Raw genomic sequence first — 27284 nt, 5'->3', positions numbered from 1 at the left:
TAGTCGATATACGTGTATGTTCAGGTTATCGATAATTGTATCTTTACCAATTTCACTGTTTTGGCAAAAAGAAGTTAAATGTGAGGAGACACTTATGGCACACAGGCTGAGTCATCAGTTAGAGACACGAAAATCTGGCGGCTTACGTCAGCCATTTTTGATGCCCGTGTCATTTTCGATCCGACCTGTCCCAGTGAGAGACTTGTCCTTGTCGCTACGGAGACATGTGATATAGAATCAAGTGCCGAACCTCCATAAATTCAATATCGAACAAAGTCCTTCTGTCATGTTAAAGTCCCTGAAATTGACTACTAAGGACAGACCATGGGCGATAAGTTTCCAATATGTTATTGGGAGTGACGAAAGCAACTGTTAGAATATTTATATTAGATCCAGGGAAACGAGGACGTAACTTTGGGTATGTCCGGGTATCCTTTCCCTCGGCTTAAAGTTGCCTCCAACATCAAATTCACGCACATACGTACGTGGTTTGATGTGGTTGTACTCATAAATCCGTACATCTGATGATTTTCTTCAACTAAAATACTTCCGCATACGTTGCAGACTCAATTAGATTCTGCGTCCGCCGTTCCTGTGACGTTCGTCTATCTGAAAACGACTGTCAATCGACCGCTGCATAGTACCTCTCTTACATTAAGACGATGTGAACGGCAAATCATGTGTGGGGTTATTTCTTCACTCGAATAAGATCAAGTTTTGCCGCACTATTGTGACCAAGCTTTTAAAAATCAGACAACACATTCCAGTTATTTGTAGATTCAGCAATGCACTCTCCTTCTCTTCCTCTTCCTTATTCAAACTCTCATACCAAACAAGGCAACTTACACCTCTCAACAGAAATTTCATAATGAAACAATTGTATGACTTCAACAATTTTTTGCTTTTATCTTTGTCTTTGCAATGCTCATCAAAAATGTAGGAGGAAGATGCGAGTGTTAACTTTTGCGTGTGCGCTTCTACACATGCTGCAGTAAAGTAATGCTATAGTAAGGTAAACAGTTGGATTCTTTTGGTTCTTGCCGCGGCAAGTTGGATTGTGCTGACAAGTGGACTTTGTTGGCATACGCCAAGAGTACGCAAACAACTCTATTCATGGTCAAGGTGTTTGTAGAAATGTGATTCTAAATGGGCAACTTTGTGAGTCCGGCAATCCATCCCTGTCTTTGCAACGGCACTTCATGCATTTAGATTGGGGGTAGATAGACATTAAAATGTCCAATGCTTCACGAGGAGATTTTATCATGGAGGTTCGCGGTACCCACATGAACCAATCATATTTTCTAAAGGAGTAATCTACCAGAAATACGACTTGAACGAAAGAACACACCGATCAAGATATCCCCTCACCATCTGGCCTGTAGACACGGTACTACTAGCAATTTGTTTGGTTCGCGTTGGTGTCATGGTGCGTGAAAGTCCAATCACATTGGCAAACAATTCCGCATTCAGCCTACCGCATTCCATCAGTCAAAGGATTGATTGATTGTGAAAAGCTCGTCTTGTGTTTTACTCAGGTCAAGTGCTCGTGTCAAATAACGATAGAACATCGACGCAAAAGCGCTTTTTCTAGGAGAGTACAAGACGTTTAGCGCTCTGGGGAGATTTTGTGAACCTTCGAATCGATTGCCAAAATTAGCAGGCTTTTTGAGGGGACGAACATATGTAAGGTTAGCTAATTGGGCTTTTACAATCTCCCAAGAACTCTTCTTTCACGAACGTATCAGCAACACTGAGTGAGCAGCCAATTGCTTCTAAATTCATTTTTGCTTTGCAAGTGATTCTCTTTTGCAATTTTGCTTTGCAAGTGATTGTCTTTTGCTATTGCAGTCGAGAGAAGAAAACACAAATAGGCGCGTCTGCGGCTCCCGAACCCCCGCCATATTCTAGCAAGTCTTTTGATCTCCACGCCCATCACTTTCTCTACACTGGACGAAACGAACATCTTCGCCTTTTCTTTGCTTTTACATCTCGTTCCCTATTCGGAGCTTTTAGCCGAGCACTTTTGAGCTGTATAAGCACTATGCCGATTCGTAGCGACGGCAAGCCCCTCGAATGTCAGAAATCCCGCCGTGGTTCCTGGTCATCGGATGAGGGGAGTCATCCGGATCACAAAAACTGTAAAAGCAGCAGCGCTACCCTGGATCCACCTATCCTTGTCTACCACGAGTCGGCACGGAGTATCGTTTTTCGTGATCATCTACGCCGGGCGGTCCGGAGGAGTGAGAGTTCCCGTTCGGACTCAGCCGGCATCGAGCCTACAGTTCCCAGCGCTGTCGTTGCACAAACTCCCTCGAACCAAGCTGCAAACAAAAAAATGGATCACATCTCACAGTGCCACACTAATTTGGATCCTTTAACTGCCTTTGTTGAAAATGTCGAAGAAGAGTTTGGCTTAAAAAAAGCAGTTATTCCGGCGAAAACGACCATTCCTCCGACAGAACAGATTATTGGCTTCCTGCCCAAAATCAAGCCCTTGCCACCCATGCTCTTGGGACCAAATGACCAGTTTGGGCTGCTTCTGAATGCACCGGATGGTTTAACAAATCCGGCACCGGATGATTGGACTGCCGACGAACGCGAGGTCGTGGAATTACTTCGAACGCAGCATGCATGCGTAAAAACTCTTAAGAACGCTGATTGGACTCCGTTCTTGCGTCGCTTTTGTTTTCCGTTGCCAACCCGTGGAACGAAGCCTAAATCGCATGACGATATTCCTCCTGATGAAGAGCATCCTTTTAATAGCTTTGTCACCTCAACGACCATGCTGCCGTCGCTTGGTCTCAAGATGAGAGCATATGGCTCCTCCACACAATACACTACCGGGGTTGTGTTTGCTATGCCCCGCGTTTTTCCGGATGACGACACCGAGGATGAAGCACAGGCGCGGACAGAGACTTGGTCGTGGCCAGCAGGGTACTCTGCTAAAACTGAATTTAACATTGACAGCCGAGGTAGATTGATGAATGGGCGCCAAGAGGCTTTGAGACCTTTTTCTGTGCTCCGTGAATACAACAATGATTATATTACCAAGAGCGAATACATGATATCAACGCGAATGGTCTCCGGTCTTTCTGTGATTCCATACAATGAAATATTTATTCGCGTGGGAGGTTTTGGTCGTATTGTAAACAACAAGGATGTGGCGTCCGGGAAAGACTGCTCCGAAGGTGGAGGCATTGGACGTTCCTTTTGTAGAGGGATTGGCTTGCCGATTGCTCTGTTTGTACGAACGGCAACGTACGGACATTTGATTTCTCTACTTCGGACAAGATCACGCATAGTTCATGCTTTTGGTGAACATCACGTGAAAGGGATTCCGTTGCTTCTCATTGACCCAGATCATGGTGTCCGAGTTTTGACCGAAAACATGCAGCTCGAATTATGGAAGATTGCTTCTACCAATCTCAACCCGTTTCAAAATCCCGCAATTGCGTACAAGACTACCTTGGAAAATACAGAGCATGTTTCTTTCCAGCAAAAGGTTGACGAGTTAATAGATTTGGACGAATCGATACAAGACAAGCTTACTCCGGGAGAACTTGCCCACTTGGCGGGCGGTTTTGGAGCCACTGACGAGAGCGTTGCCAACATCTTGAAGCGTGTCATGATGGAAGATCGCAGAAAGAACAAGAAAGGCGAAAAGGAAGAAAGCCACAAATTACAAGACGTCGTAAACGAAGGGTTAACATCAGCAGTAAGATCTGGCGACTATCACACCTCTCGACAGCTTCTAATACTTTATTCTTTGGTTGCATGTCGGGCGGGTCAGATTATAGATGAAGACGATGAAACGTCGGAAGATTCAGAGACGGAGAAAGGCGAATGCAATACAAACTGGGTAGGTGCACGTGGTCGCCAAAGCTCCATGGGCAACGATGTCGATATTATGAGACGCGATATTGAACTCGTCTCAAAAGCCAAAAACGGTACGAAGCTTTCGTCGGGGATCCTGGCGCCCCCGCCGCCACCTCCGCTAGATACGGACCGGCTACGCAGCGCTACCAATTCCGACGGATTGTTGGCGGTACTTGGAGCTGCACAAGTTTTGAAATCGATGCAGGATGGTAGTGCCAAGCATCGAACGCTAGAAGCGGTGTCCGCTATCGAAGAGTGGGTAACTTACGGAGAGCAGAATATGGCATTTCGAATCTCGTCGTGGTACGATCAGCGCGCCGCCCAAGGAGATTTGAAGATTGCGACAGAAGACAAAACAAGTTTCCTGGCTTTTGTTAGCAACAAAGCTATCACTAACCGCAAGAGTTTTGCGCAGAAACTGCGAAGTGCAGTTTCATCGACGGACTTTACGGATATCCACTTTCTTCGAGGTATTTACGAGATCCTGGGACATATGCATTCACCTTGTCTTCGACTCGAGTTACTACAATATGTTTTGGGTCTAGACAACCGCTACTCGGTGGCTCACGTCGCACGTAGTGTGGAACTAGCCGCAACTTGTTTGGGTATTTCCATGGAGCATTCTTAAGATTAGAAAAAGTCCGAACATAGAAAACGAATTTGCAGAAGTAACGGACCTATCTAGGGGGTTTCTACTACACAAATTATATTGACGATGTATCGGAATGCTCAAATTCGTCCGAAGTGCAACCCAATTCCCACGCTGTACTTATCGTTCTAAAAACGTTTGCATTTATGTCAGAATGTAAAAGTTGCCCTTCTACTGATCGCTCGACTTTCGATGTACGCTCGGTGTCGAAACATTTTAGCGTCGTTGTAAGCATCCCGGCCGCTTTGCTTGCCAAATGGGATGGTAGCTTCACGGTAGCGGCTTCTCGTTTGTCCGCTGTCAAGAAAAGGGGCTCAGACGTTGGTTTGATTGCAACAACATCCGTTTCAAATGACATACTCGCATTGTCCTTCGATTTGCAATCTAGCTTCTTCCTGATTTTTTTCGTTCGATCTTTCTCTGTGAAGGCTGGTCCTACTATTGCATGTCCAGCCAGCGGACTCTTGTTCCTTAAATGCCAGAACAGGACATCTGGAGAGCTATATATCTGGGAATCGATTGACGTGACGGGTACTGCAACTGATCCTATCGGTAAGCCTTTAAACGGTCGACCATGTTTATTCGTGTTTTTGGATTCAATAAGGGTGTGGGTGTAAACATCACCCTTGTTAGTCGATGAAACAATGCAGAGAGCATTAGATGCATATGTAGTTTTGTTGAAATCCGAGTTTTCCTGGAGTTGTTCACCGGGGGTTCGAAATGAAGCAATCCCACAAGTGAAGATGTTACTCGACACATCGGGCAAAGCAAAACTAGAACTTGTGGCAACACTACTGTTTTGCAGAAACGTGATACCGGGACAAGCGGGGGCTTCAATACTTTGACTTTGAAACAGCGGTCCGAGTGCAGGTCGTTGGTAGATATGAATGCCGTATGAGTTCGGGTTCTTTCCTACGCCGAGAAGTGTCTGCGGTGCTACATAGTCATCGTCATATCCATATCCTTTTACAGGTTGTTCAAACAAGAAACCCTCCCCATATACCCCGCTAGTTGAGACGGTTGAATTGCTTCCTTCGCATGCATGTGGTAGCGACCATGTTGTTACTGTTTGGCAAGGCATTCGGACGTCAATTTCCCATGTTTTTCCGGCCGATACGGAAGCGGCCCAAACAGAAGTGCCATTTACCCAGTCTGTCTTTATGCCCGAAATAGAATGAGTGCCCTCAACGACGTACAGTTCAGCACTAGGACTCCATTGAAAGGTACCTTCATTCGTGCGCAAATCAATGCTGTAAAGAGAATTTCCATGGCCAACTCGGGGTTTGGGGTTTCCAGCCGAAATTGTAGGTGAAGGTCGAACGTAGGATCGCGCGGCCGACCACAATACCATAGGGCTTTGCGCCCCGAAATCGATGTTCGCAATGCGGTCCAGGTTGACAATGTTATGCTCCGTTTTGTGAGTGACAGCCTCAGAGTCGACAGATAATCTGTGAACTGTGCTTCTTTTGTTCTGTTCTGACTCGTAGACGATGGCTAAAAGAGAGTTGGTTACGACGCCGTACTTTGGGTGAGAGCACAAGTCTAGAGGACGATACGATCGAGGGGTTTCTGTCGTGAAACGCTCATCAATCTGAAAGCTTTGTTGAAGATAAAACTTTTTTCCCAAGCATTTGGTAGTGTCGTCGCAGGTCTCTAGTCGTGGAGATTCTTGGATGGAAAATCCTGTACAATTTATCGACGTTCTGGCAACAAATAGATTAGGACCACACTGTGCGATCTGCCGAACACGATCGTCGACATTCAAATCCCGTCGGCATGGAGGAAGAGGAAGATCTTCCAATATGAAACGTCCCCGTGGTAGCGAAACGTGTGAAAGTCTAACACGGTCAAGTAACGGACCTACCGGATGCAGCAAAGCCCAGGTGTGGTCTTCATTATCTTTGCAATTGCAACAAGCACATGGCATAAGAGCAATACAGTTTCCGTATTGTTCGGGTGCATTGCAATCGCCCCAAGGTATGGCTGGGGCGTCTTCGTCGGCACGTCGCTTCACTCCGGCGGCAGCAACGTGATCTTGGAAAGGTGTCATTCCTTCCTTCAATGTCTCCGCATCAAACGGCGCGAGGTAGGCAGGATCGACGCAATTCAAACCGTCTGGGATGTATCTGCAACTTTCAGCTTGTGTTGCCAACGAAACCCTGTCCGTTTTCTGCGCCTGTCGCCGTATTTTGGCACCAGCGGTTGGAAAAGCGTGTAACGCTGGTGTGTTCTTTGCATTGTGCGTTAAGGAACTTCTGAGAATATCTTGAGGAACAGGTTGGTCCCATTGCGCTCGACTGCGGATCAGTCGAAGGTGCCGATCGTCAATGGCCGCTCGACCCGTTGACGGGTTGGGCTCTTCGTCGAGCGTGGTGTATGAACCTTTCTCGCGGTACAAAAGGGAAGGGGCTCCCAGCTGTTCATAAAAAAATTGTTGCCTTACGCCAGTCTCGCTCGCCATTTACAAAGTCCGATAAAATAGTCTCGACAACTAAAGCGCTCTCATGTCTGGAGACGATTGGTAGGCCTTAGGAGAAGGAGAAAGTAAAAAAGCGCGTCACAGTAGAAAAAGTAACAGTTTCGAGAGCGAGGACACGATTAGGGTTTTTACCAAAGCAGTTCACAGTCACGTCATTTTCTCGTCCAGGCTTGATTCAGTCTTGTTTGGTCGGTCCCAAACTCCCAGCCAAAACCGAATTGGGGCTGCTCAGACAGACGGGTCACGAATCATATGTAGTCACGGGCTGCCATCAATTCGAAGTCATTCATCCATCCATTTTCTGCTCCTACTCACTCTCATACATCAAAAATCAACAGCCTTTCGAACTTTTGTTCGATTTATGAAAGAAGATAACGCAAAGCACCATGACGAGAACGCATCCGGCTAGGCTCCTTCTCCTACTGTCTGTATTTCTTTGGAAATCATGTAGTTGTGTTTTCGCCTTGTCGACGCATCGTCGATTGGCATGCAGTAGGCCGAGTAGTCCTCGAGCGGCGGCTGCCTATCGGAATCATCTAGACGATGAATCGTTGGATATAGGTAGCTACATCGCTACGTGTATCCCAGGCTTGTCTGACGCGTTGAGTGACGAGTTACGCACTTTGGGATGTCAAGATGTTGAACGCAGTGCCTCCTCGGCGGTTCGATTTAATGCCAATACGCAAACGGCACTCAAGGCCCTACTGTGGACACGGACATCCCATAAGGTTATGGAATTTCTGTGCGAGTCTCCGCCCACACTGAAATCGCGAGAAGATCTACACCGCTTTATTTTGGACGCTGTTCCTGTTAAAGAACTATTGGGGGATGGACGCGGCGGATTGTTGACTCTGTCGGTGGGTGTGATCTTGAACAATCCTTCGAAAATACCGAAAGATATCAATCATTCACATTATTCGGCCCTGACGGTCAAGAATGCCTTGTGCGACGCCGTTCGGGAACTGCGGGATGATCGACCTAATGTGGATTTGGATGATCCAGACGTCCCACTGACGGCTGTGTTGCTAGGAACTGACTCCGGAGCGCGAGTGTCTCTCTATCGGCAACTGCACAACGGATCGTTGCACAAACGAGGATATCGCAGTGGCGCTATCCACAAGGCAGCCATGAAGGAGTCACTGGCAGCGGGACTACTACTGACCGCTGGTTGGGACCAAAAGTGCCGCGATGCACGTCGCGAAGATGATGCAGTTGTCCTTTTGGATCCAATGGCAGGGTCGGGCTCGCTGCTACTAGAAGGTGCAATGATGGCGGTGGACTTGGCTCCAGGGTTGATGCGCATCAAATGCGGCCTGCCCGGGCACAGCATGCCGCCAGTTGTTCGGTGGAAACACGATGGCGATATGCGAGTAGTTGATGAATGGAAAGCACTCCTACTTGACGCCACGTCTCGGGCCAAGAGCGGATTGCGGTGGATGCAATCTACAGATACCGTTGAGATTCTCGGAAACGATATACACGATGGGGCTCTCAATCTCTTTGAGAATGCACTGGACGCTGCTGGACTACGCCGTTTAGTGCAACTTGAAGAGGGGGATTGCTCAGATTGGAAGCCGAAGCCAAAACGTGAGGGTACACCCTTCATTGTAGTTTCCAACCCACCGTGGGGTGTGAGGCTCACCGAAGATATGTCGGAATCTTGGGAATCCATGAGAATATTTTTGAGAGAGTGCTGTCCGTCTGGAACCGAAGCTTGGGTATTGTCTGGAAACGCGGAGGCAACCAAGCATCTTGGACTAAGGAGAAGTCAAAGCTTGGCGCTCAAGACGGGTGATCAAGATCTACGATGGCTCCAGTACATTCTTAGAGATCGGAGTGAAATACTTGCAGAAATTGAAGAAAAGAAGTCGCGACGAAAGGATTTGAATCCATACGCTTCAAAGCCAGCAAAACGAATACAGGATACCGGTCGCAAAAATAGCAGCGTACCGAGCAAAGCAAAAGAGAATTTCAAGCAAGCCGAAAGAAGACGACAGGCCGCCATCGGCAATGAGTGGATGATCGATTAACGGTCGAAATTTTGCCAACGCTAAAGTTTGTGGCTTCGTCACTGCTAAGACGAGGAAGGGCTCTGTAAAATAGAACTTCACCAGCTCTCTGTGTGCACTAATATACTTAGAGACTAAGTTGTACATGAAGGGGCATTTACAGTCAATATTACGGTTCTTTAGCAAATTTAGTGCATCAGATAGTCAGTAGCATGGATTGACTGACGGTGACTGTGGATTACACTATTACACAGGGCGGAAACATGGTGTGCATTGTTGACGGTAGATGTTACTTACATTTACATTAGAACAACCCGGAGAAATTGGTTCGAAAGAATTGACAGTAACACAAACACACTCGGACTCTTTCGAATATTGCCGACAGCAATATGTATGCACCTTACCCTTTTGTTCGAGCCCATTTCCGATAATAACCATGAGACAGCACAACGCAACCAGTAATGAAAGGAATTGCTGGGGATCAGCGCGGGAAAGATCCAGAATGAAAGCGCGGTATTCTATCCGGCAGCGAGTGTCGGAGACGACGGGAGTTGACGAACCTTGCTCGGCGGCTACCCCCTCTATTCTGATACAAGACTCCAAGATTATCGACTTAATTCAAAGCATATTGCACGCCATCATTGATGGCAATCGGGCTTACTTTTCGGTAAATTTTCTGGATAAAAACGCCAATTTGGTCGCGAGTCGCATTCCATCTCATTTGCTGTACGAATTCGACGGAGTTTCGTGGATCGGTCAAGCAAAACTGCTGAGCCGGTTCGGTCGAGAGGGTTTTCTAAGTCTAAGGAGTTACGCCGAGCATCTGGTTACGTTCACTTTGCTGGAATACGCAATCTGGCTGCGACGCTACCACATTGTGGGCTCTTTTTTGCTAGGTGGCGTTCCTCCCTGCGTTCGAGGGACGTTTCCTGACGACGTTCGAAGTGCGGAACTGCAGAAGTTAAACCTTCAACTTCAAAGGATTGGAAAATGCCTTTTACGAAAATTCTTATGTGGGGTTCCTTTGACGCTGCAGACCTTTTTGGTCAAGCGAGCAGCTGAAGCAAGGGTGAGAGCATGGGAATCAAGGGACAACGTGTCTTGTTCAGCGTGCCAACACGTTGTACCGATGAGTGTACGTCTTCAATTTCCAGATCCATGCCGCCATGTGGTATGCGAATGCTGCTTTTGGAAAGATATACTAGAGAATCTGGACAAGCGAGAGGATGACAATGACGTTGCCCTGTGTCCAGTATGTGCGCTGGCACGGGATGAACGCAGTCGGGTCGGCTGCATGCATGTAGGTGTTAAAAACATAACTCCAGCTGAACGATATTGCGAAGCTCTCCTCAAATATCGCACTCTTCCTTTGAACTCAAAGGAGCTTCGAAAGAGCTCCACAGGCAAAAAGAGAGTTTGTGAAAAGAATGTACCTTGTTCATCGTGGTCAACAGCTGTCCTGCCCTCTCTCGGTAACTGTCAGGAAGTTCGTCGTGACAAATTTTTTGGATACGTAGAAAAGGGAGCGTATCACTATGTTAAGGGTTGCCTCAAAGCCGGAATCGATCTCAATCTCCAAAATGAATATGGACACACAGCGCTGTACACATCTGTTTGGACAGGCAACTTAAAAATGCTGAAACTACTTTTACGTCATGGCGGCGACCCAATGGTGAGGGCGAATGGAGGTTCCTCCATCACAGGTCTAGCAATTTTTAAAGGAAGCACTGAAACGATTGACATATTGCGCGAATTTGGTTTCACTGGGAACAATTCTATGAACACATTGGAACCTTTGCTCCCAATATCTTCGTTTTCAGGACCAGATATCTTACACGTGCAAAGGATTATTCCCATTTCTGCGGATCATGCAGGTGCAGGTGCTAGCGTTTTAGACAGTTTCAAATTGTTGAAAATGGTGGACGGTCTACTTGAACTATGGAAAAGGCTTCCCAATGAGACGCCCTCAAAGTCTAAACATAAGCTATGTTCGACACGCAAGTATTTCTGTGACACAGAATGTTGGCTTACTCCAGTACTTACGAATTTGCTCCTCCAATGTGATCAATGGGACGAGCAGAAACTATTTGTTTGGCCGCACATGCGATTCTTATGCTACCAAGAGGCCGGGGCCGTTCTTGCTCCACACGTGGACCTCTGCCGTGCACATCCCGAAAAGCCCACTGAAAGAAGCACTCATTCATTCCTACTTTACCTGACTGATTGTGAAAAGGGAGGCGAGACAACGCTTCTGCGAAATTTGATTCCATACGCGCAGGATGACAACGTTCTCGGCAAGGTGTCGCCTCGATGTGGACGTTTGCTATTGTTTCCCCACCACTGTCCTCATCAAGGGGAACGAGTTGTGTCAGCACCAAAGTTGTTGATTCGCGGTGAAGTTAGACTATTGAGAAACTAGGTAGCAGAAAGGAGTTAAGGGCTTAGGCGGCAGAAAAAGTAAGTTGCACGAGTTCATTACTGGGAACCGCAAGTGTCTCCTGCATCAATTTCACCGGGTCCGAGAAAAGCAAGTAAATGAAACGAAATCACAATCATTGCGAAACTGCCGACAATATCTTGCACCGCTGTCTCCAAAGGACCGCCCCACTTGCCCGAATCCTTTCGAAAAATAAAGCTGAACAATAAAGGAGCTAAAGTTCCGGTCAGACCAGCGGTCAAGATACTGATAATCTGTGCAATGAAAATGGTCACTCCAAAAGCCAGGTCCATTTCGCTGGCAATAAAAGCTATGATGCCCATTATTATCCCCATACCACATCCGAGACATGCTGCGGCGCCAATCTCTCTCATTAGCCATGGGATAAACGAGCTCTCTGTCACATGAAAATGGGATATAGCTCGTGTCGTCAGGGTACTTGACTGCAATCCAACGTTACCAGATATTGCACTTGTCAAGGGAATAAAACCAACAAGCAAATGATATCGACGCCTTCCGATAAGAAAACAAAGATTATCGGAACCACCTGAAATCATGAGAAGCACGGGAATCTCTAAAATAAGAGTCACTATCAGAGCCATGAGACGCTCGGGAAAGGCTCGGGCAAGAACATTGCTGGTATTGTATAGCTCCGATTCGGTCTGCTCTTCTTCCTTCACATGTTCCTCTTCGGCGCGTAAAGTTTCAAAGACGGACTCGTGTCTTGTATGATCATTTTGGCTGCTGCTGAGACTTGTCTGATGTTTGACATGTGCGGCTACGTTTTGTAAGCTGCTCATTTCCGACCTTTCACGCATGGTTATGATTTCAGGAGGGACGCTCAAAAGCGGCGCAGACTCTTCTGCACTTCCATTCTGCGCTGGTATTGCTCTTCCAGTAGTCATACTCCCATATATCTGAGACGCCGGTAAAGAATCAACGGGCGTTGATCCGCTGCGTGATTGCTGGACGGGAGAAACAATCATGTTCTCCTCCAAGGTCCAGAGTGGCGGACCGTCTGGTGAATTTAAGAATGAGTCCTGCATTTCGTCGTTGGTGGAACGAGGCGTTTCCGGAGCGTTTATATCGTAGTCAAAATCATCTACTACTATCGGAGGACCGGAAGCGGCATTTACAGATGTCGATGACTCCTTTCTATTTGCTTCAAGATTTTGTGGCGCTGGTTTGAGTCCGGGCATACCAGGACGTACTCGTCGATTCAAGATGCTTTCGTTCCCTGCATGTGCGGTCAGATCGTCGGCGCTGTTTCGTAGACTCGCAGGTACGCTGGCCATATCACTAGACACATCCTTGTCATCAAATTTCGGTTGTACGGATAATCTCGCCATTGTACCATCAATGCTTTCATCTAGAACACCTGCGTTGGATGGCTGTGCTAAAGTAGAACCAGCAGCACTGGCTCCGGGTGAAACCATCAAGTGAGACGACATCGAGCCCGGAGTCATGCCATCGAGGCTGTGTTTATCGGCAATTTCGGTAGCTTGCGTGTCGACCACTTCATAATGTTCCCGATGTTCCTGCGAGTGATCTCGCGTGTGATCTTCACTGGCTTGCTTATCACTCGGAATACCTCCACTTATAAGCGAAGCGGACTCCATGGCCGTCGTACGAGTCCCTTGGCTATAGTTTCCCGCTGCGCCGGCAAAGCCTCCGCGGAAGTCGGCTAGCTCACCCACTTCCGACAAGAGCTCTTCTTCGCGTTCTGAAGGAGGCGCATTTCCGATACTGACTTCGTCAATGGCTTCCATCTCGCGCATGTCTGCTTCTGTGAGTCTCATAACGCGAAATTCGTCAGCCGTACGGGTAGATGACGTCTGCGAATGAACATCGGTGAGGTTTCCATCCGATGCGACTTCCGCATCCATTGAGCGAGGAGCCGATGGGATCCCCGTCAAAGTAGCGCTTGTAATCATGTGGCGACGCTGCGCGTCAATGTGTGACTCAGCCTGTAGAGAAACATTAGCTCCGTCTGGGAAAGCCGACATGGACGTCGGAATCACTCCGTCTCCATTCGGATGACTGGCGTCAACATCAAAAGACACGCTCCGTTGAACATCAGTAGTCAAACCTTCTGTATCATCGTGACCCGAAGTCGACTCTCTATCCCCATCGTCGGCTTCCACGACCACCGGATTGCTCAAAAAGCGCTCCATAACAACACCACCTTCCGTCTCCGCGAGAGGAAGCAAAGAATTGTTGCTTTCCGCCTGAGGCTTGAAATTATCGCTGTTCCGCAAAAAGCGCTCCATGTTAAAACCAAGCTTTTCTAGCGCCGCTGTTTCTTCGTCGGGGTGAGCAATGGTCGATTCTTCACCGAGTGTTCCCGCGACACTGCCATTTTCTTGAAATGCCGCCATCGTCGCGGAACGCCCACCCGCGGTGTCTCCGTGATGGTCGTCGTCCTCTTCCACACTACTCGTTTCGGAAGCCGAGTGATGCCGGAGGGCGAACTGTTGTTTAAGTCGTGCCCGTTCCGTCTCGATTCGGCGTTGGCGTTCCCGGAGCACCAATTTTTCTTTCATGGTTAGTTCGGGCTGACTGGGAGGCAGGACCGCCGCTAATGGCGACGGATCGTAGCAGATTTCTTGCCGAGGTGATTCCATCCGGAGATAGGAGTCCTCCGCGTGTAACAAGTGTCCAGTCGCCGTTTCGTCGTTTTCCACGCGACGACTCCAATTGTCCTCGTCGTCTTCGACGAAAGAGTGATGCTCAATCGCCGCTGGTTTACGGTCTTCTTCGTCGGAAGCACTCATGACGAACAACTACGTGCGTACCCTAAGGATGACAATTGTCGGGGAGAGCTGGAGCGTTTATGTGTGTGCGTGTACGTGCGTGTTCGTCTCTATCAACAGTGCTGTTGGACAGCAGAGGAAAGGCGCCTCTGCGAAGCAAGTACTTTTAAGTGGCTAACTCCGCGTGTGGTAGTCCTTCCAGCTCTCGATGGTATGCTTTGTACAGATAGCTCGTGTAGATAGATAGTGCTACTGGTCAAGCCAATGATATAGTAGACTGCAAAAATGCGTCGGTCCGAGACTCCCTGGATTCCGAAATCGTACCGTAGGCCATTGTCTCCTTTTTTTCTGGGTAGCGTTCCGGTTGCATTCCCGACGAATTCCGGGTGGTACGCGTCCCGCAGCGCCACTGCTCACCTTGGTCACGCACTCGAGACCACGGAGCGACCTCGCGCCTACCAAGTGCCGTTGCGAGATCTGGAACAAACTTTCAACTCCGGGTAGGGTACAGGCTGTGCTGGAGGAAACAGAAAGGGTTGTGCTTTAAATTGGGATAGAGCAAACGACATTTCCAGAAATAGTTTGACAGGAAAGCAAACGTCTTCAGTTAAATATATCTCGAATTGGGCGTCATGTCTTGCAAGACACCTCACCGGACACTGCTTACAGCTAGCAAAAGTGACGGCCTGGGCCAAACCAGCGTTCCGGCAAAAACGATGCGACCGTCACCATGAGCAACCTCGCAATTGGTACAGGTAATGAGAGTCGTCTCGTACTGGCACACCACCCGATAACTATCACGGTGTCATTGGAATGCAGCATTCTCTACGGCAATGATCTGCTGTGGAAGTAGACGTTGTTGGGCGAAAAGTGCCTCGTTGGGGGGTCTCTTCTACTGGGTCGTTCGAGGACTGACAATGAAAACTTCCCGAGGTTTCAGTATCCCAAACAACACGCCCAAAGGACCTTCGGCCGCACTTGTACGCCAATTTGTAGGTTTGGACCTTGGCACTTCGGGAGCTCGTATCTCTATCATTGAGCCTGCGTTCACAACCACCGATAGATCCTACAAGGAAGTTTATACGCAAGCGGTTCTTTGGAACGAGGGAGCCTACGATGATCCAAAGGCATGGATGGAAGCGGTGACATCCTTACTGCAGTCTGCGAACGACGACTTTGGTTTAGAGCGTGTGGCTTCGATTTGCGTTTCGGGAACCTCGTCCAGCTGCATTCTGGTAGACGCGGCCGACGGTGGGAAAGTGACACGATCGCCGGCTCGAATGTATGATTACGATGTCGTTACTTCCAGCATCCACACACCCACACAGGAACCAGTATACGGAGTGCGGGCTCTACAAAAACTACAGCAATTCGCCCCCGACAAACATACCTGTCAGAGTCCGACCAGTGCTTTGGCCAAATTGCTTTCTTGGAACGAAGAAAAACCGCTCACTTCTTCGGAACGTCTTTGTCACCAGTCCGATTATATTTCAATGAATCTTCTATCCAGCAACAAAGCGTGTGGCTCCAATCACAACAACGTTCAGGTGTACTCCGACTGGCATAATTGCCTAAAACTAGGTTACGACGTACGTCAACTATCCTGGCCGCCGTGGTTGCTCGATTGTTTGCACGATGCCGGTCTTGCGCAATCGGTGTTACCCTTCACCGTGGTCTCTCCTGGTGAACCGATGGGCACCATTAGTGCCGACGCAGCCAAGCGTTTCGGTTTGCCCGAACACACGATCGTGGTTGGAGGAACAACGGATTCGAACGCGGCCTTTTTTGCCGCGACGGGGACTCGTACAGCGCCCGGCACGGCTGTGACGTCGCTGGGTTCAACTTTGGCCATGAAGCAACTCTCCGACACCTACGTAGAAGACGCTTCCTGTGGTGTGTATAGCCATAGATTTCCTTCTGTACTTCTTAATGACACTATGAGGGAAGCCTGGCTGGTAGGTGGGGCCAGCAACGTTGGTTGTGCTGCTCTTCGCCAACAAGACTTCTCTAATGAAGACTTGGTGGCAATAAGCGCCAAAATCGATCCTTTCGTCGACAGCAATCTTTCTTACTATCCACTGACCAAAAAAGGGGAACGCTTTCCCATCGCTGACAGCACGAAAGAGCCTGTTTTAGAACCCGTTCCCGAATCGAGAAACGAGTTTTTGCACGGTATTCTGCAAGGAATTGCTGACGTGGAACGGGATGGATTTGTCATTCTCGGAAGTTTGGGCGCCACACCTAGTCGACCAACTCTTGTTTTGACAGCAGGTGGTGGATCCAAAAATGACGTTTGGAATCAGTTGCGACAGCGACGACTTCGAGAAGCTTTTGGTGATGATTCGCTGAAAGTTGACAAGGCTGAGAATGTGGAAGCTGGATTTGGGGCTGCTGTTTTGGCTGCCGGTGCATTTTTCTAGAAGAAGGTTAAAGGCGCTGTTATCTTCAAGCGCACTAATGCTGTTTGCAAATAATCTCATTTAAGGCTATGAATGTAATTCCTGCTCACACGCAGTTTCCTTGCTAGGCGTTTCGTCCTTGGGACTGTGGGGCGAAATACCAGTTTTGAAAGCACGAAAATAATTTGAGCAACGTAAAGCATTAAGCGTGGTCAACTTTCCGTTGGATGTGTGCGCGGTAGAAAAAGTTGTCCAGCACCGCCGCAATGCACAGCATCATGGCCGGGTCGGCTTCGGGGTGGAAGCTGATGTTCCATTGGAAGCGAACAGTTTCGTCATGAGGGAGAAACTCATTTTTCTTTTCGATGCGACCAACCAGGATACCAAATCCACGGCCGTCTTCGATCGTATGCTGACAATCGTTTCCCGTCGCGCTGAGAAATGGCATGAAGCATAGTCCATTCCATTTCATGATCAGGACGCGGCGATTCGAAAGATCGACTTCGCTAACTTGGTACCACGGAAAAAACCTTACTTTTTCCGCCTGGATCATTCCGCCAGTATATCCATCAAGCAAAGGCTTCCTACCGTAGATCGTGTAGGCAGGCGTGGGAGCAAGGAGCATCTGCTGGCACATTGCGATGGGCTCGTGGCTTTTGTCGTGGAGGACGATACTGGTTTTGCCGAAGAGAGTACGGTGGGCTTTAAAATGAATTCCATCCGCATATGGCTTTCCGTGAGTATCCATAACTTCCAAGACTTCATCTTCCGCAAGGGGGAATGCTTTAGTATGCATGACACAAAGCTGAGTGTCGGCTGGAAGTGACGTGCCGGTTCCTTCGGTGAGGAGCTTTCCTTGAAAGATTTCATATTCAAATTCTTTCTTTTCATGCTCCTTGTGCGTTGGATCCTTCATCAAATTCTCGTTCTGCAACATTTCGGTCGCCATTTCGAACGTCGAGAGACTTTTTATGTATTGTTGGTTTGATGTATTGGAGTTTTTGTTTGATTTTGTGAGCTTGTTAGGAGTCCAACATAAGAATAGACCGTGAGTCGCATTTGATGAGAAATCGTGTCAATGTATGCGAACCTGGTATCGTTTTGCGAACGACTCTTTTTTGTGGGGCTGATCTGCTGACTTGCTTCAAATACACTTATCTATGTAACAGAAAGCCCTCGAAAATCAGAGAAAGTCGTTCGCGTTGGTGACAATAATTTCAAACACTGGCACTGTGACAGAAGTGAAATCAAGAAGTATATATAGAAAAAGGATCAAGAATGAAACTTCACAAAGGTCTACCTGATATATCTTCAGCCTTGATGTAAACCCAACATGTTGCAAATGATTGAAAAGCATGATCAAATCGCTAACTTACAACAGCAAGTCCAAATCTACTCCCGGCTGCTCACAGTCAGCATCAGAAAGAAGGAATACGATTGCAATCCAAACATCCCACAAACACGGATCCGTCCATTTCGCGTTCGGATCTCCCGAAGACGGCGGGCTTTGTCCGATCATATGGAACATGTACTACCAACTGTAAACCTTGTTGCTGATGTGATGTTCAAATGGCAGTTGCATGCGTTACAGAATAAAGTTACACTGCCAATTCGCTAAGGGCTTTTGTTTTGCCATCGATGCCATTCTTTTTCATACAACGATGCAAAACGGTCAAATCATGAAATCTTTCTTTGAAACGCGATCTTCGTGATGGCAAAATATTCTAGAGGGCCGTTTCATTAATGCTCGTCCGTAGTAGAAAGCGGGCAGTCGTTGACTTTTTCGCTTTCTTTCGCAGTAGACGAAGCTGTGAAGAGACACCCGTCAAGCGCATTTTGTAGTCTTCCGTTCATAGATGAATGGTGGAAGCCCAAGGCATCATGTAGTACCAGTAGGCGGTCCAAACGTAAGGTCACTGAATAGCCCTCGATTGTCTTGCATTGAGCAAGAATTCGACTTGGTATCGCGGTCGTTACATTAGAACGCAATTTCTCCGAACTTCTTCCAGGGCTTAGGGTTTGATATCCAGAAGTGTAGGTCTCCTCTCTCACTGTCAGATTGGAGATCATTGTTTCCAATTGTTACGCTACGTTCCGTTTTACTACTTTTACACCAATTAACGGGATTTAAACCGCGAAAGACACAGCCTAAAATTTGGCTCGCCTGCTGGCGGGATGTACTCACGATTGCGCAATCCGATCTTGCCAAAAACGAGGTACGCCTCCTATGATATAAGCCCGCCATAACCTATCACTTGTGTGAATCTTTGTTACATAATTATCCTGATAAATACTTCAAAAGTGACATAAGTCTTTGCGCTCTCCCTTATTCGCCAAAAATGTTTTGCAATTCTGATCGTTCGAAGGAGTCGTACTTCTGAACAATTTGTGAGATAATTTTCCGTTGAGTACCTCCGCGGGTTTGGAATGTCTCGCGTCTTTCATGACTATATTTCTTAAGTAAAATTTGTTTGCAAGCCGTGGTACTTTAACCACACGTATTGATTTAAGGCCTCGGCGTCTGCCGACGAGCATTGCAGTTGCTTTCGTTCCAAGTCTTTGTCGAGATCCGATCTTACGACAGTTGCGAGGGCCAACCGAAGAGACGCTTTGCCGGGATACTAATTTTGCATTCGTTTCGTTCCGCTCAAACTGTGCCGTTGCTTGAACGTTTAGTGAGAGGTACAGCAACTTTATATATTCCGAATAGCAGGTAAGAAGAAAGGAGAAATCAGAGTCTTCGACGGAACGAAGAATCTACTTCGTTACGAGCTCATCTTGCTCCTTTTGCTTTCGTTTCGTGCCCTAGGTCAACATGAATTTCACTCGCCTCCATTTCTCAGTCTTCCTAGCTTCCATCTCAGCCTCGATTGTCTCGAGTCAAAATGCATGCTTGGCAACGATTAATGCCTTGGCATTGGAGGAAGCGGCTATCGACGACGTAAGCGTAATGCGAAAGTACACGCTGTGCCCCAACACTGTCTACGCTATTGGTCGTCTCAACAACGACAACGACGTAGTGGAAGGACAGGCATTTCTGCCGTTGCGGCCCAACCTCCACGTCCAGTGCGGCCCGAATGGTAGTCACGAGGACCAGTGTTTGATGCAGGGCGGGTCTTTGCAGGTTGACGGATCGTCGGCCTACGGTATTTCGGATTCTCGCGTAGACAACGTCATTTTGGAAGGCATCACCTTTGTGAATGCTACTCGCAACGTTTGGATCAACAAGCCGGGAAACGTCACCTTCAAGGATTGCGAATTCCTTGTAAGTTTCAACTAGTAACGAGCTTGTAATATTTTCGGTGTCCGGAGTTTCTCACATCATGCCCTTTCTGTTCCCAATACAGAACAATGTTGCCTTTACGACTCCCGTTCATTTGGATTATTTCGATGGATCGGCCAGCAGTGAGGCGCTCACGGTCACGTTTGCCAATTCTCGCTTTGAGAACAATCAGTACCCTGGTCGTCCTGCAACGCCGGCCTTGATTTTGAGTAGCAGTCGTCAAAATCGCCTGATCTTGGAAGACTGTGCTTTTTCCGGCAACGATATGACGCACAACAATACTCTGGTAAGTTCGCGTTGCCCGTAGCGTATTGACTGTGAGCAAATTCTTGAAGAAAGTATTTTCTGACAATTTTTGGAACGAAAGTCCGAGACGCAAAGTGCTTTAATCGAGAGCAGCGGCCCGCTCAGAATAGTTCGCAACTGTTTTTCGTTTAATCAGATGGGGGTTTCGCCGGTAGTCTTGTACAATGGCGATTTCCAGTTCCTTAACAATTTTGACGAACTATCCCGTGGAATTAAATGCCCCCTGACCAGTCGTTTTGAATCGGCTGCGCAGTTCGAAGCATTCGCTCCGATTTGTGAGGATTTTGACGCGGCCACTTGTCTGCTTTCCGAAACGGGGGCTGCGACCCCGGCGCCGAACGTTACGACCGTTCCCACACCTGCGGTGGGTGGAGCCCCTACCGTTTCACCCGCTGGTGCTGTTCCATCCACACCGACTGGAACCGTGCCTGCTCCGACTCTTAGCCCGGCTGTTGTTGACGAAACGGATCGTGGAATTGAAGTGCCGGAGTCGTCTGCGGTTTACTCTGCGCACAGCGTTGGTCTCTCCTTGATGGCTGCATTCTTTGTTGTTGTTTGTCAGATGTAAAAGCCAGAAATGATGCTCGGCTAAGTGATGTTGAGAACCTTTGCGATGCTGTATTCCAAAAAAGTTCTCCAGTAGCATATTAAGCATAGAAGCCGTCTTCCTAGAGCGCTTTCGTATTCAAATCTAAAAATCGATAAGTAGTACCTAATAGACTGATCTACTCCTGCTAGCAGAAGCACCAATATACCTCTTCCTCGGTGATTCTTGTGGGTACAAAGCTCTCGACTCGTTCTTTTCATTGCCTACCTGTTCAAATGCTCGCCTTATAGGAATTGTGCAATGCCGCCCAGCATATTCAAAACCGATACTCGTTACAGTTGTTGAACGAGCTGTGAGGCCTTCTTTGTATCCTTGTATAGAAGATCATTGAGGTAAATTTCGGTTGCGGCCACGACTATAAAGATACGATTCCAATTACATTCAGCTGAATTTAAGCAGCACTGACTATCGTTATTGCCGGACCAAAATTCTCAAATCACAGTTATCTCGTGTGAACTCCGAAAGGGGCAAAGTCGTTCTTAGTAGCGGCGAAGATGCCAAGAAAGCTTTGTTGAGGCCGACGGTGAAACATTTTGCTCGTCCGACAGCCGCTTGCTGGGACTTGTTTTATGAGTGCCTAGCTAGTAGCAGACCAGTGCGTAGCTTCTAAAAATCGAACGGCATTATTCCTATAATAAATGGTAGACCTTACGTAGTATGGCCTCCTTGCAAACCCCGGACCACCTGACAATGACTGACTGTGAACGATTTCTTGAATCTGCAAGTGACAAAGGTGGAAAGTATGTACACAGTATCTTAAATCACCACACAAAGTCACAGTCTATAATACTTAACACCATAATGTCTTTTGGAAAAATGATACGACTCCCATTTAACGATACATTTTTACGCACCTTATACCCCCAAACGGTATTGTAATCGTCGAGAAATAATGTCTTCCAATACCGACGCCCCCCGCGTCGTAGGACATTTGGATTTATGTTTGGTCGAGCGTCGCTTACTGGCGGTGGTCGTGGAGGAACCGACGCTACAGCCCAAGTCAGCAAAGTCCAGACCATCCTCACAGCGTTCGTTTTATTGACAGTGGGTGACTTTCGCTTTCGAAAGAGTGTACTACTTGCCTCTCGTAAACTGGATCTTGGTAAAGTTTGACCACCATCTAGAAGCTCCCGACATTTCATTCCAGCAATTTTCGAGTCTGACAAAAGGAAATTGACCGAGCTTGCTTTGCCTGCTGAGAACTTCGTACCAAACTGGCTATCACTATGGACCTTTTCCGGAAGCACAAGAAGAAACCGCTGCTGGAGCAGCTCAACGACATTTCTATAGCAGCTGCGGAAGATTTGACCACATCCTCTGCGCACGAGTCGCTTCCTGTGGAAATAGACAAGGATCACGTGTCGGACGGCTTTAAAAGCAGCAGTCGTTTGGTCGAATCATCCTTACACTCCGACGCGAGTAATCCCACCATTCCCAAACACGCGTCGGCGATCGATGCGTTGGTAGATTCGGATGAAGAAGGCGCGGATATATTTGACGACGAAGAGGACGACGAAGACCTCGACCTATCGATCAACAACCCTACGGATGAAGTCAGGCTATTGTCGTCCCCCTTGTGCGCACCGTCGTCCACATTGTCCAACGACTCGCCGTCTTCGTTCCGCCAAAATGTAGCAATTGACCTAACTTTACCCTTTGCGTCCGCTGCTACTTTGGTGCAACCATTGGAGCATTCGGATCTAGAGGATTCACGGTCCTCTCGTTCATATCCAGATTCTGACGATGGGGAGGAAGACGCGGACGAGACGGGAACGATGAGTGACCAGGACAACGATAAAGCCGGATCGGGGAGTGCGAGTGGTGAAGACTATACAGATGATGAAGAAGAAGGAGAAGAGGGTTATAAACCCGGTGGATATCATCCCGTGAAAGTAGGAGAAGCATACAATCAAAGGTATGATATGTTTGATCTTTGGGTTTGCCTCGTCCTTGACGTCGCCATTTCTAACACAGCTTGACCTTCGCGATTAACAGATACGTTATTATAAAAAAATTAGGATGGGGTCACTTTTCCACAGTTTGGATGGTCAAGGACCGTCGTGTGGAGGAAATGAAAAAGACAAATCACTTTTACGCTCTCAAGGTTCAAAAATCCGCGGAGCACTACACTGAGGCTGCTATGGACGAGGTAGAGCTACTGGACTGCATAGCCACGGAACGCAAGCGCGTTGAAGCCTCGCTACTAGCTGATAAGGATGCTGAGTCGGCCGAATTCGTGGAACATTCTCGGTACGTGGCGACACTGCACGATTCATTTTTTCACACTGGACCGAACGGTCGGCACATGTGCATGGTGTTTTCAATGCTCGGGTGTAATCTCCTTAGTGTCATCAAAGCGTACAATTACCGTGGAATTCCTTTGCCGGTCGTGAAAAATATGATTCGCGGCGTTTGCATGGGACTGGATTTTTTGCACAGAAGGTGCAAGATTATCCACACCGATCTCAAGCCGGAAAACGTGCTCCTGCAATTTCCGCATCAAATGGATACCGAAGAAGAGTTGGCCTATCAGATGGCGGCCATGTCAATTGAAGATAATGGTGATAGAGATCGGAATACGATAAGTCAAAGTATTCATGAGATGGAAAAGGCCATCAACAATCCCAAAACCCCAAACGAAGAAAAGAAGCGACTCAGGAAACGACTCAAGAAGAAACGACAAAAGGAACGTAAGAGGACATTCGGAAACCCAAAAGATGACGATTGTGACTCCTCCGAGGATGGTGATATGACGGAACACGAGGACATCTTAGCCGAAAGCAAAGCGGGCGCAAAGATGCTCTCGGATTTTGAAATGGGTAAGATTTTGAGTCGGACCGCGAACACGATGATGTCACCAAATGGACCAGACGTGTTACCACCAGAAGCGCACCATCGCGTCAAGCGGAAACTGGGGCACTCATCTTTTGTGTTGTGCAACTTTGGACCTCAACAAACGGAAGGGGATTCGCCACTTACCAAATTTGTTTGTGACGATTTGAAAGTCTCCTCGCCATCTGATCCCGAATTGTCGGCGTCCTTGTTGGAAGCCGAAGCCGATGGCGGCCTCGCACAGATCGCTTTTCTCTTGCGACTTTTTACGCCAGAAGAAGAGCTAGCAGATACAATGTCGACGGCATTGGGTGGTGTGAAGTGGGAACAAAGTAATTCTTGTCGAGATTGGCGTGTCGCGCTTTCTTTGCCGACTTCCAGTCTATCCAAGGAATTAAAAGTCGCCGAAGCAACGACGTATTTCCGACTGTCGCAGCAAATGCGGAAGGATACGGATGAAAAGGAGAAGCAGCTTTTTATTGACTTAGTATCCTTAGTTTCGGAAAATTTGGGTGAAGAGGACGCCTCCGCTGCTGCGTTGACCGAGCTCCCCGCAACTCCAGATCTGACGCCTCGATCGACTCGTCCCTTGCCTTCGTCGCTGTTTACACTTCAGTTTCCGGTGCGATCTACCTATATTGTCTTGAGCTTTTTGGAGAGTCGCTTACCGGGGGTTGTGTTTATGACTTACAGAAGAGACGAAGGGAAACCCTCGTTGGATAGTGTGGTCTTCGGCCCTTGCAACAAGTCTTTTTGCCACTACCCTCTTGCTATGAAAATCAGGCAAGATCCCTTGACGCCGTCATGTAATACGGCATGCTCTCTATTTGGTTTTGATCTTCGACTGGTAAAAGACTTTCTGGCGAGACCATCTGTTGACTGTAATGGTCTGGCTTCGTTTGACTTGCAGCATTCCTCGAATGAGCTGGTCCTGAACTGGTGGAAGGCCAGAAACCCGATGCAGGAACGCCTTAAATCCCTAACTGGTATCGACCCCTCAGTAGCTATCACAAGTGTGGAGGACTCAGCGGAAACGCGAACATCGAGGTCGACGTTCTCGGAATTGGATTCCGCTGGCTTCAAGGAAGGTGGGAAGAAAGCATCGGGGGACACTTCGACCGCACCGTCTTCACGAGATACTTCAGCCAGCTCGGCGGCAAGACCTCACAATCAGCAGCCAGATTTGAAAGACAAGAATATGCTAGTGCGATGCCGAACAGTAATTGTCGATCTCGGGAATGCTTGCTGGACGCATCGTCATTTTAGCGAAGATATTCAAACTAGACAGTACCGATCGCCCGAGGTATTAATCGGAAGCAATTATAATACTTCCGCCGACATGTGGTCTCTTGGCTGTATGATGTTTGAGCTTTTGACTGGGGACCTTTTGTTCGATCCAAGAGCTGGCGAGGATTACGATCGAGACGAAGATCACCTTGCCATGTTTCAGGAGTTGCTAGGGAAGATGCCTAAAAGAATGGCTCTTGACGGCAAATACTCAAAGAATTTTTTTGATAGGAAGGGGAATTTGAAACGGATCAAACAGCTCAAATTCTGGCCGATACAGGACGTTTTGCAAGAAAAATATCATTTTTCCCAAGAAGACGCTAAGGGTATTGCCGAGTTTATAGGGCCTCTCCTGGACTTTGATCCGAAGACTAGGGTTACCGCGCGCGAGGCACTGAAAAGCGATTGGCTGAAGAGTTAAGGCCGATTAAACACATTTATACTAGTGGTTGTCTGTTTTTGTCAAGCAAATAGGGATAGAGTTCCACCGCGCAGTCTACAACTCTCGGCGGTGTAGAATGTTGCTTCCGTGTTCCTCATACTCGGACCGGGAAACCCACATGCTCTTGAACGTCGACAGACTTGCCAAGATTGATCCTCCTACGTAGGCTGAGTGCAATCTTTCTGGCGGTGCCGAGATACGTATGCGTAAATGTGAGGGAGCTCGAGAACGAACTTCGTACAACATTCTGTCGCCAAAGCCTGGTGTGAGCGAAGAACCGCCGGCCAACACGATTTGCGAGAACAACTTTGATCGCAAGTCAATGTCACTTTTCATAATCGAGTTGACCAAAACTTCGGCGGCTCCAGGTTCCTCGGATCCAATTAGGGACGGGTCAAAAAGAACGTTGGGCGCCTGGTACCGTTCCGTGGACAGGTTCACAGTTTGTCCATCGGGTAGTTGGTACGGCGTATTGGATTCTTTGATGGTATTTTCATTTGCCAGCCGAGATGGCGTCAAATAGCACGACTCTTCCTTAATTTTCTTGACCAGTTCCGACTCTGCCGTAGTGGTGAACGACAGGCCAGCTCGTCTCAGTTGCATCTGCAGTTGTTTGGTGACGTCCCGACCCGCAACATCGCTCCTCACTACCGAATGCTGCAAAGCAAATCCTTCATAGACTGGTACAGCGTGAGTGACACCTTCACCAACGTCCAAGACAACACCAGTAGTGCGACCAGAAGCGTACAAGCTGAGAACTGAGGGCGGTGTAAAAAACAGTGCGGGTGCCCGAATGGATTCGAAAAAGATTTCCGCAATTTGGTCACGATTTTTGCGTTGGTTAAGCGGCGCTTCCGTCAAGAGAACAGGATGTTCCTCTTGCTTTGCGTTCAGGCACTGTTTCGAATACACGTGCTAGGCAGTGTAAAAAAAGACACACGGTTGAGTTACGGTGAACATTACCAATTTCTAGGTGACTGTAGCCAATGACGAACAATTTAAGTCGCTTTGACACTCGACGTACCTCCCAAAGGTGTTCCATTGCGTCCCATCCTCCGTCCGTCACCATACCTTTGTCCATAGGGTGTTCCAGAACAAAGGCGCCACGGTGTTCGTCCAGTTTCGGCCCAACAAAAATGCTACTGCCTTGATCAAGCTCGAGAGCACCTCCCGGCATGATTCGCATATGCTTAGGCCGTCCAACTTTGGTACCAACTACAACCTGCAACAATTGAAGACTGGTTAGTATAGTAGAAACAATGGAGTCTGCAATTGTACCGACACTGGATCCTGATCTTTGGGCATAGCGACGTCCCTCGGACGCTTCGTTGCGGTACTTTCGGTGCGTTCGGTCCGTACCTTTGGTTTGGACGATCCCGCAAACCCAGCTTTGATGCTAGCTGTGCCATTATCGATGACAACAGGTTGGTTGAGTAGGAGTGACCCGCCTTCCGGACCAGACCCTTCGGCGCTCATGGTCAATCTTTGTCCTCACGCGTGGCGTTTCCTACTAGAGTGTCATCGCACCCCCGCCCTCCAACGATCATTGCGTGAAGCAGTCGGCCAATTTTTCGTGTTCCCAAGCACTTACCTATTTCACGTGAGTGGGCGGGGTCGACAAGGAACCTGGAGTTTCGTTCGTCTGGTACTCACAGTCAGAACCAAGCGCAGACAATTTTATATCCGCGAAGTATATGTCCGGGTCTCAATCAGGAATGTTCGAGAGCATTCTATTTTTCTGCTTGATTTTCATGAACCCTATTATACCATACTTCCAAACCTTGTTATTGTCCTCGCCGCTACCTATCCACACCCCCTCAAACGCGGGAGCAAGTTCTGCGTAATTCGGCGTTATCAATGTTTCAGGCGTTGCGTTGTTTCCAGCCCGAACCCAACCGGTTGTCTGCCGAAGGGAAGAATGAAAT

The 27284-nt window shown here is 48.0% G+C and overlaps 9 protein-coding genes across 9 annotated transcripts; 5 read left to right on the top strand and 4 right to left on the bottom strand.

The window, feature by feature from the left end:
• Positions 1 to 1463: 1463 nt before the first annotated feature.
• Positions 1464 to 4575, top strand: PHATR_44098 (predicted protein). Its single transcript, XM_002186405.1, has one exon. The coding sequence runs from the start codon at positions 2042 to 2044 to the stop codon at positions 4502 to 4504; it is 2463 nt and encodes an 820-aa protein (XP_002186441.1). The 5' UTR covers positions 1464 to 2041; the 3' UTR covers positions 4505 to 4575.
• A 5-nt stretch (positions 4576 to 4580) lies between these two features.
• On the bottom strand, positions 4581 to 6986 carry PHATR_44097 (predicted protein; the record flags this gene model as incomplete). Its single annotated transcript, XM_002186123.1, has 1 exon — positions 4581 to 6986. The coding sequence occupies one exon, from the start codon at positions 6984 to 6986 to the stop codon at positions 4581 to 4583; it is 2406 nt and encodes an 801-aa protein (XP_002186159.1).
• Positions 6987 to 7341: 355 nt separating this feature from the next.
• Positions 7342 to 9034, top strand: PHATR_44096 (predicted protein; the record flags this gene model as incomplete). Its single annotated transcript, XM_002186404.1, has 1 exon — positions 7342 to 9034. Exon 1 carries the CDS (start codon positions 7391 to 7393, stop codon positions 9032 to 9034), a length of 1644 nt encoding a protein of 547 aa, XP_002186440.1. The 5' UTR covers positions 7342 to 7390.
• Positions 9035 to 10865: 1831 nt separating this feature from the next.
• On the bottom strand, positions 10866 to 14224 carry PHATR_54187 (predicted protein; the record flags this gene model as incomplete). The annotated part of the gene is made up of 1 exon (XM_002186122.1): positions 10866 to 14224. The coding sequence occupies one exon, from the start codon at positions 14222 to 14224 to the stop codon at positions 11489 to 11491; it is 2736 nt and encodes a 911-aa protein (XP_002186158.1). The 3' UTR covers positions 10866 to 11488.
• An 896-nt stretch (positions 14225 to 15120) lies between these two features.
• PHATR_33450 (predicted protein) lies at positions 15121 to 16623 on the top strand (the record flags this gene model as incomplete). The annotated part of the gene is made up of 1 exon (XM_002186403.1): positions 15121 to 16623. One exon carries the CDS (start codon positions 15121 to 15123, stop codon positions 16621 to 16623), a length of 1503 nt encoding a protein of 500 aa, XP_002186439.1.
• Positions 16624 to 16662: 39 nt separating this feature from the next.
• Positions 16663 to 17706, bottom strand: PHATR_44092 (predicted protein). The gene has a single exon (XM_002186121.1). It carries the CDS (start codon positions 17549 to 17551, stop codon positions 16805 to 16807), a length of 747 nt encoding a protein of 248 aa, XP_002186157.1. The 5' UTR covers positions 17552 to 17706; the 3' UTR covers positions 16663 to 16804.
• Positions 17707 to 19224: 1518 nt separating this feature from the next.
• On the top strand, positions 19225 to 21342 carry PHATR_44091 (predicted protein). The gene is made up of 4 exons (XM_002186402.1): positions 19225 to 19315; positions 19412 to 19867; positions 19950 to 20171; positions 20253 to 21342. The coding sequence occupies exons 2-4, from the start codon at positions 19418 to 19420 to the stop codon at positions 20757 to 20759; spliced, it is 1179 nt and encodes a 392-aa protein (XP_002186438.1). The 5' UTR covers positions 19225 to 19315; positions 19412 to 19417; the 3' UTR covers positions 20760 to 21342.
• Positions 21343 to 22573: 1231 nt separating this feature from the next.
• Positions 22574 to 25338, top strand: PHATR_10531 (predicted protein; the record flags this gene model as incomplete). The annotated part of the gene is made up of 3 exons (XM_002186401.1): positions 22574 to 22713; positions 22794 to 23488; positions 24635 to 25338. 3 exons carry the CDS (start codon positions 22574 to 22576, stop codon positions 25336 to 25338), a joined length of 1539 nt encoding a protein of 512 aa, XP_002186437.1.
• A 75-nt stretch (positions 25339 to 25413) lies between these two features.
• ARP1 (actin related protein) lies at positions 25414 to 26862 on the bottom strand (the record flags this gene model as incomplete). The annotated part of the gene is made up of 3 exons (XM_002186120.1): positions 26719 to 26862; positions 26384 to 26581; positions 25414 to 26274 (listed from the first exon to the last, which is right to left on the bottom strand). Exons 1-3 carry the CDS (start codon positions 26833 to 26835, stop codon positions 25414 to 25416), a joined length of 1176 nt encoding a protein of 391 aa, XP_002186156.1. The 5' UTR covers positions 26836 to 26862.
• Positions 26863 to 27284: the final 422 nt, after the last annotated feature.

Source organism: Phaeodactylum tricornutum, chromosome 3 (assembly GCF_000150955.2).
Source record: "Phaeodactylum tricornutum CCAP 1055/1 chromosome 3, complete sequence".
In the NCBI taxonomy this organism is placed as follows: Eukaryota; Bacillariophyta; class Bacillariophyceae; order Surirellales; family Neidiaceae; genus Phaeodactylum; species Phaeodactylum tricornutum.
The sequence above is the reverse complement of the archived record's forward strand: the minus strand, read 5'-3'. Positions and strand labels throughout refer to the sequence as shown.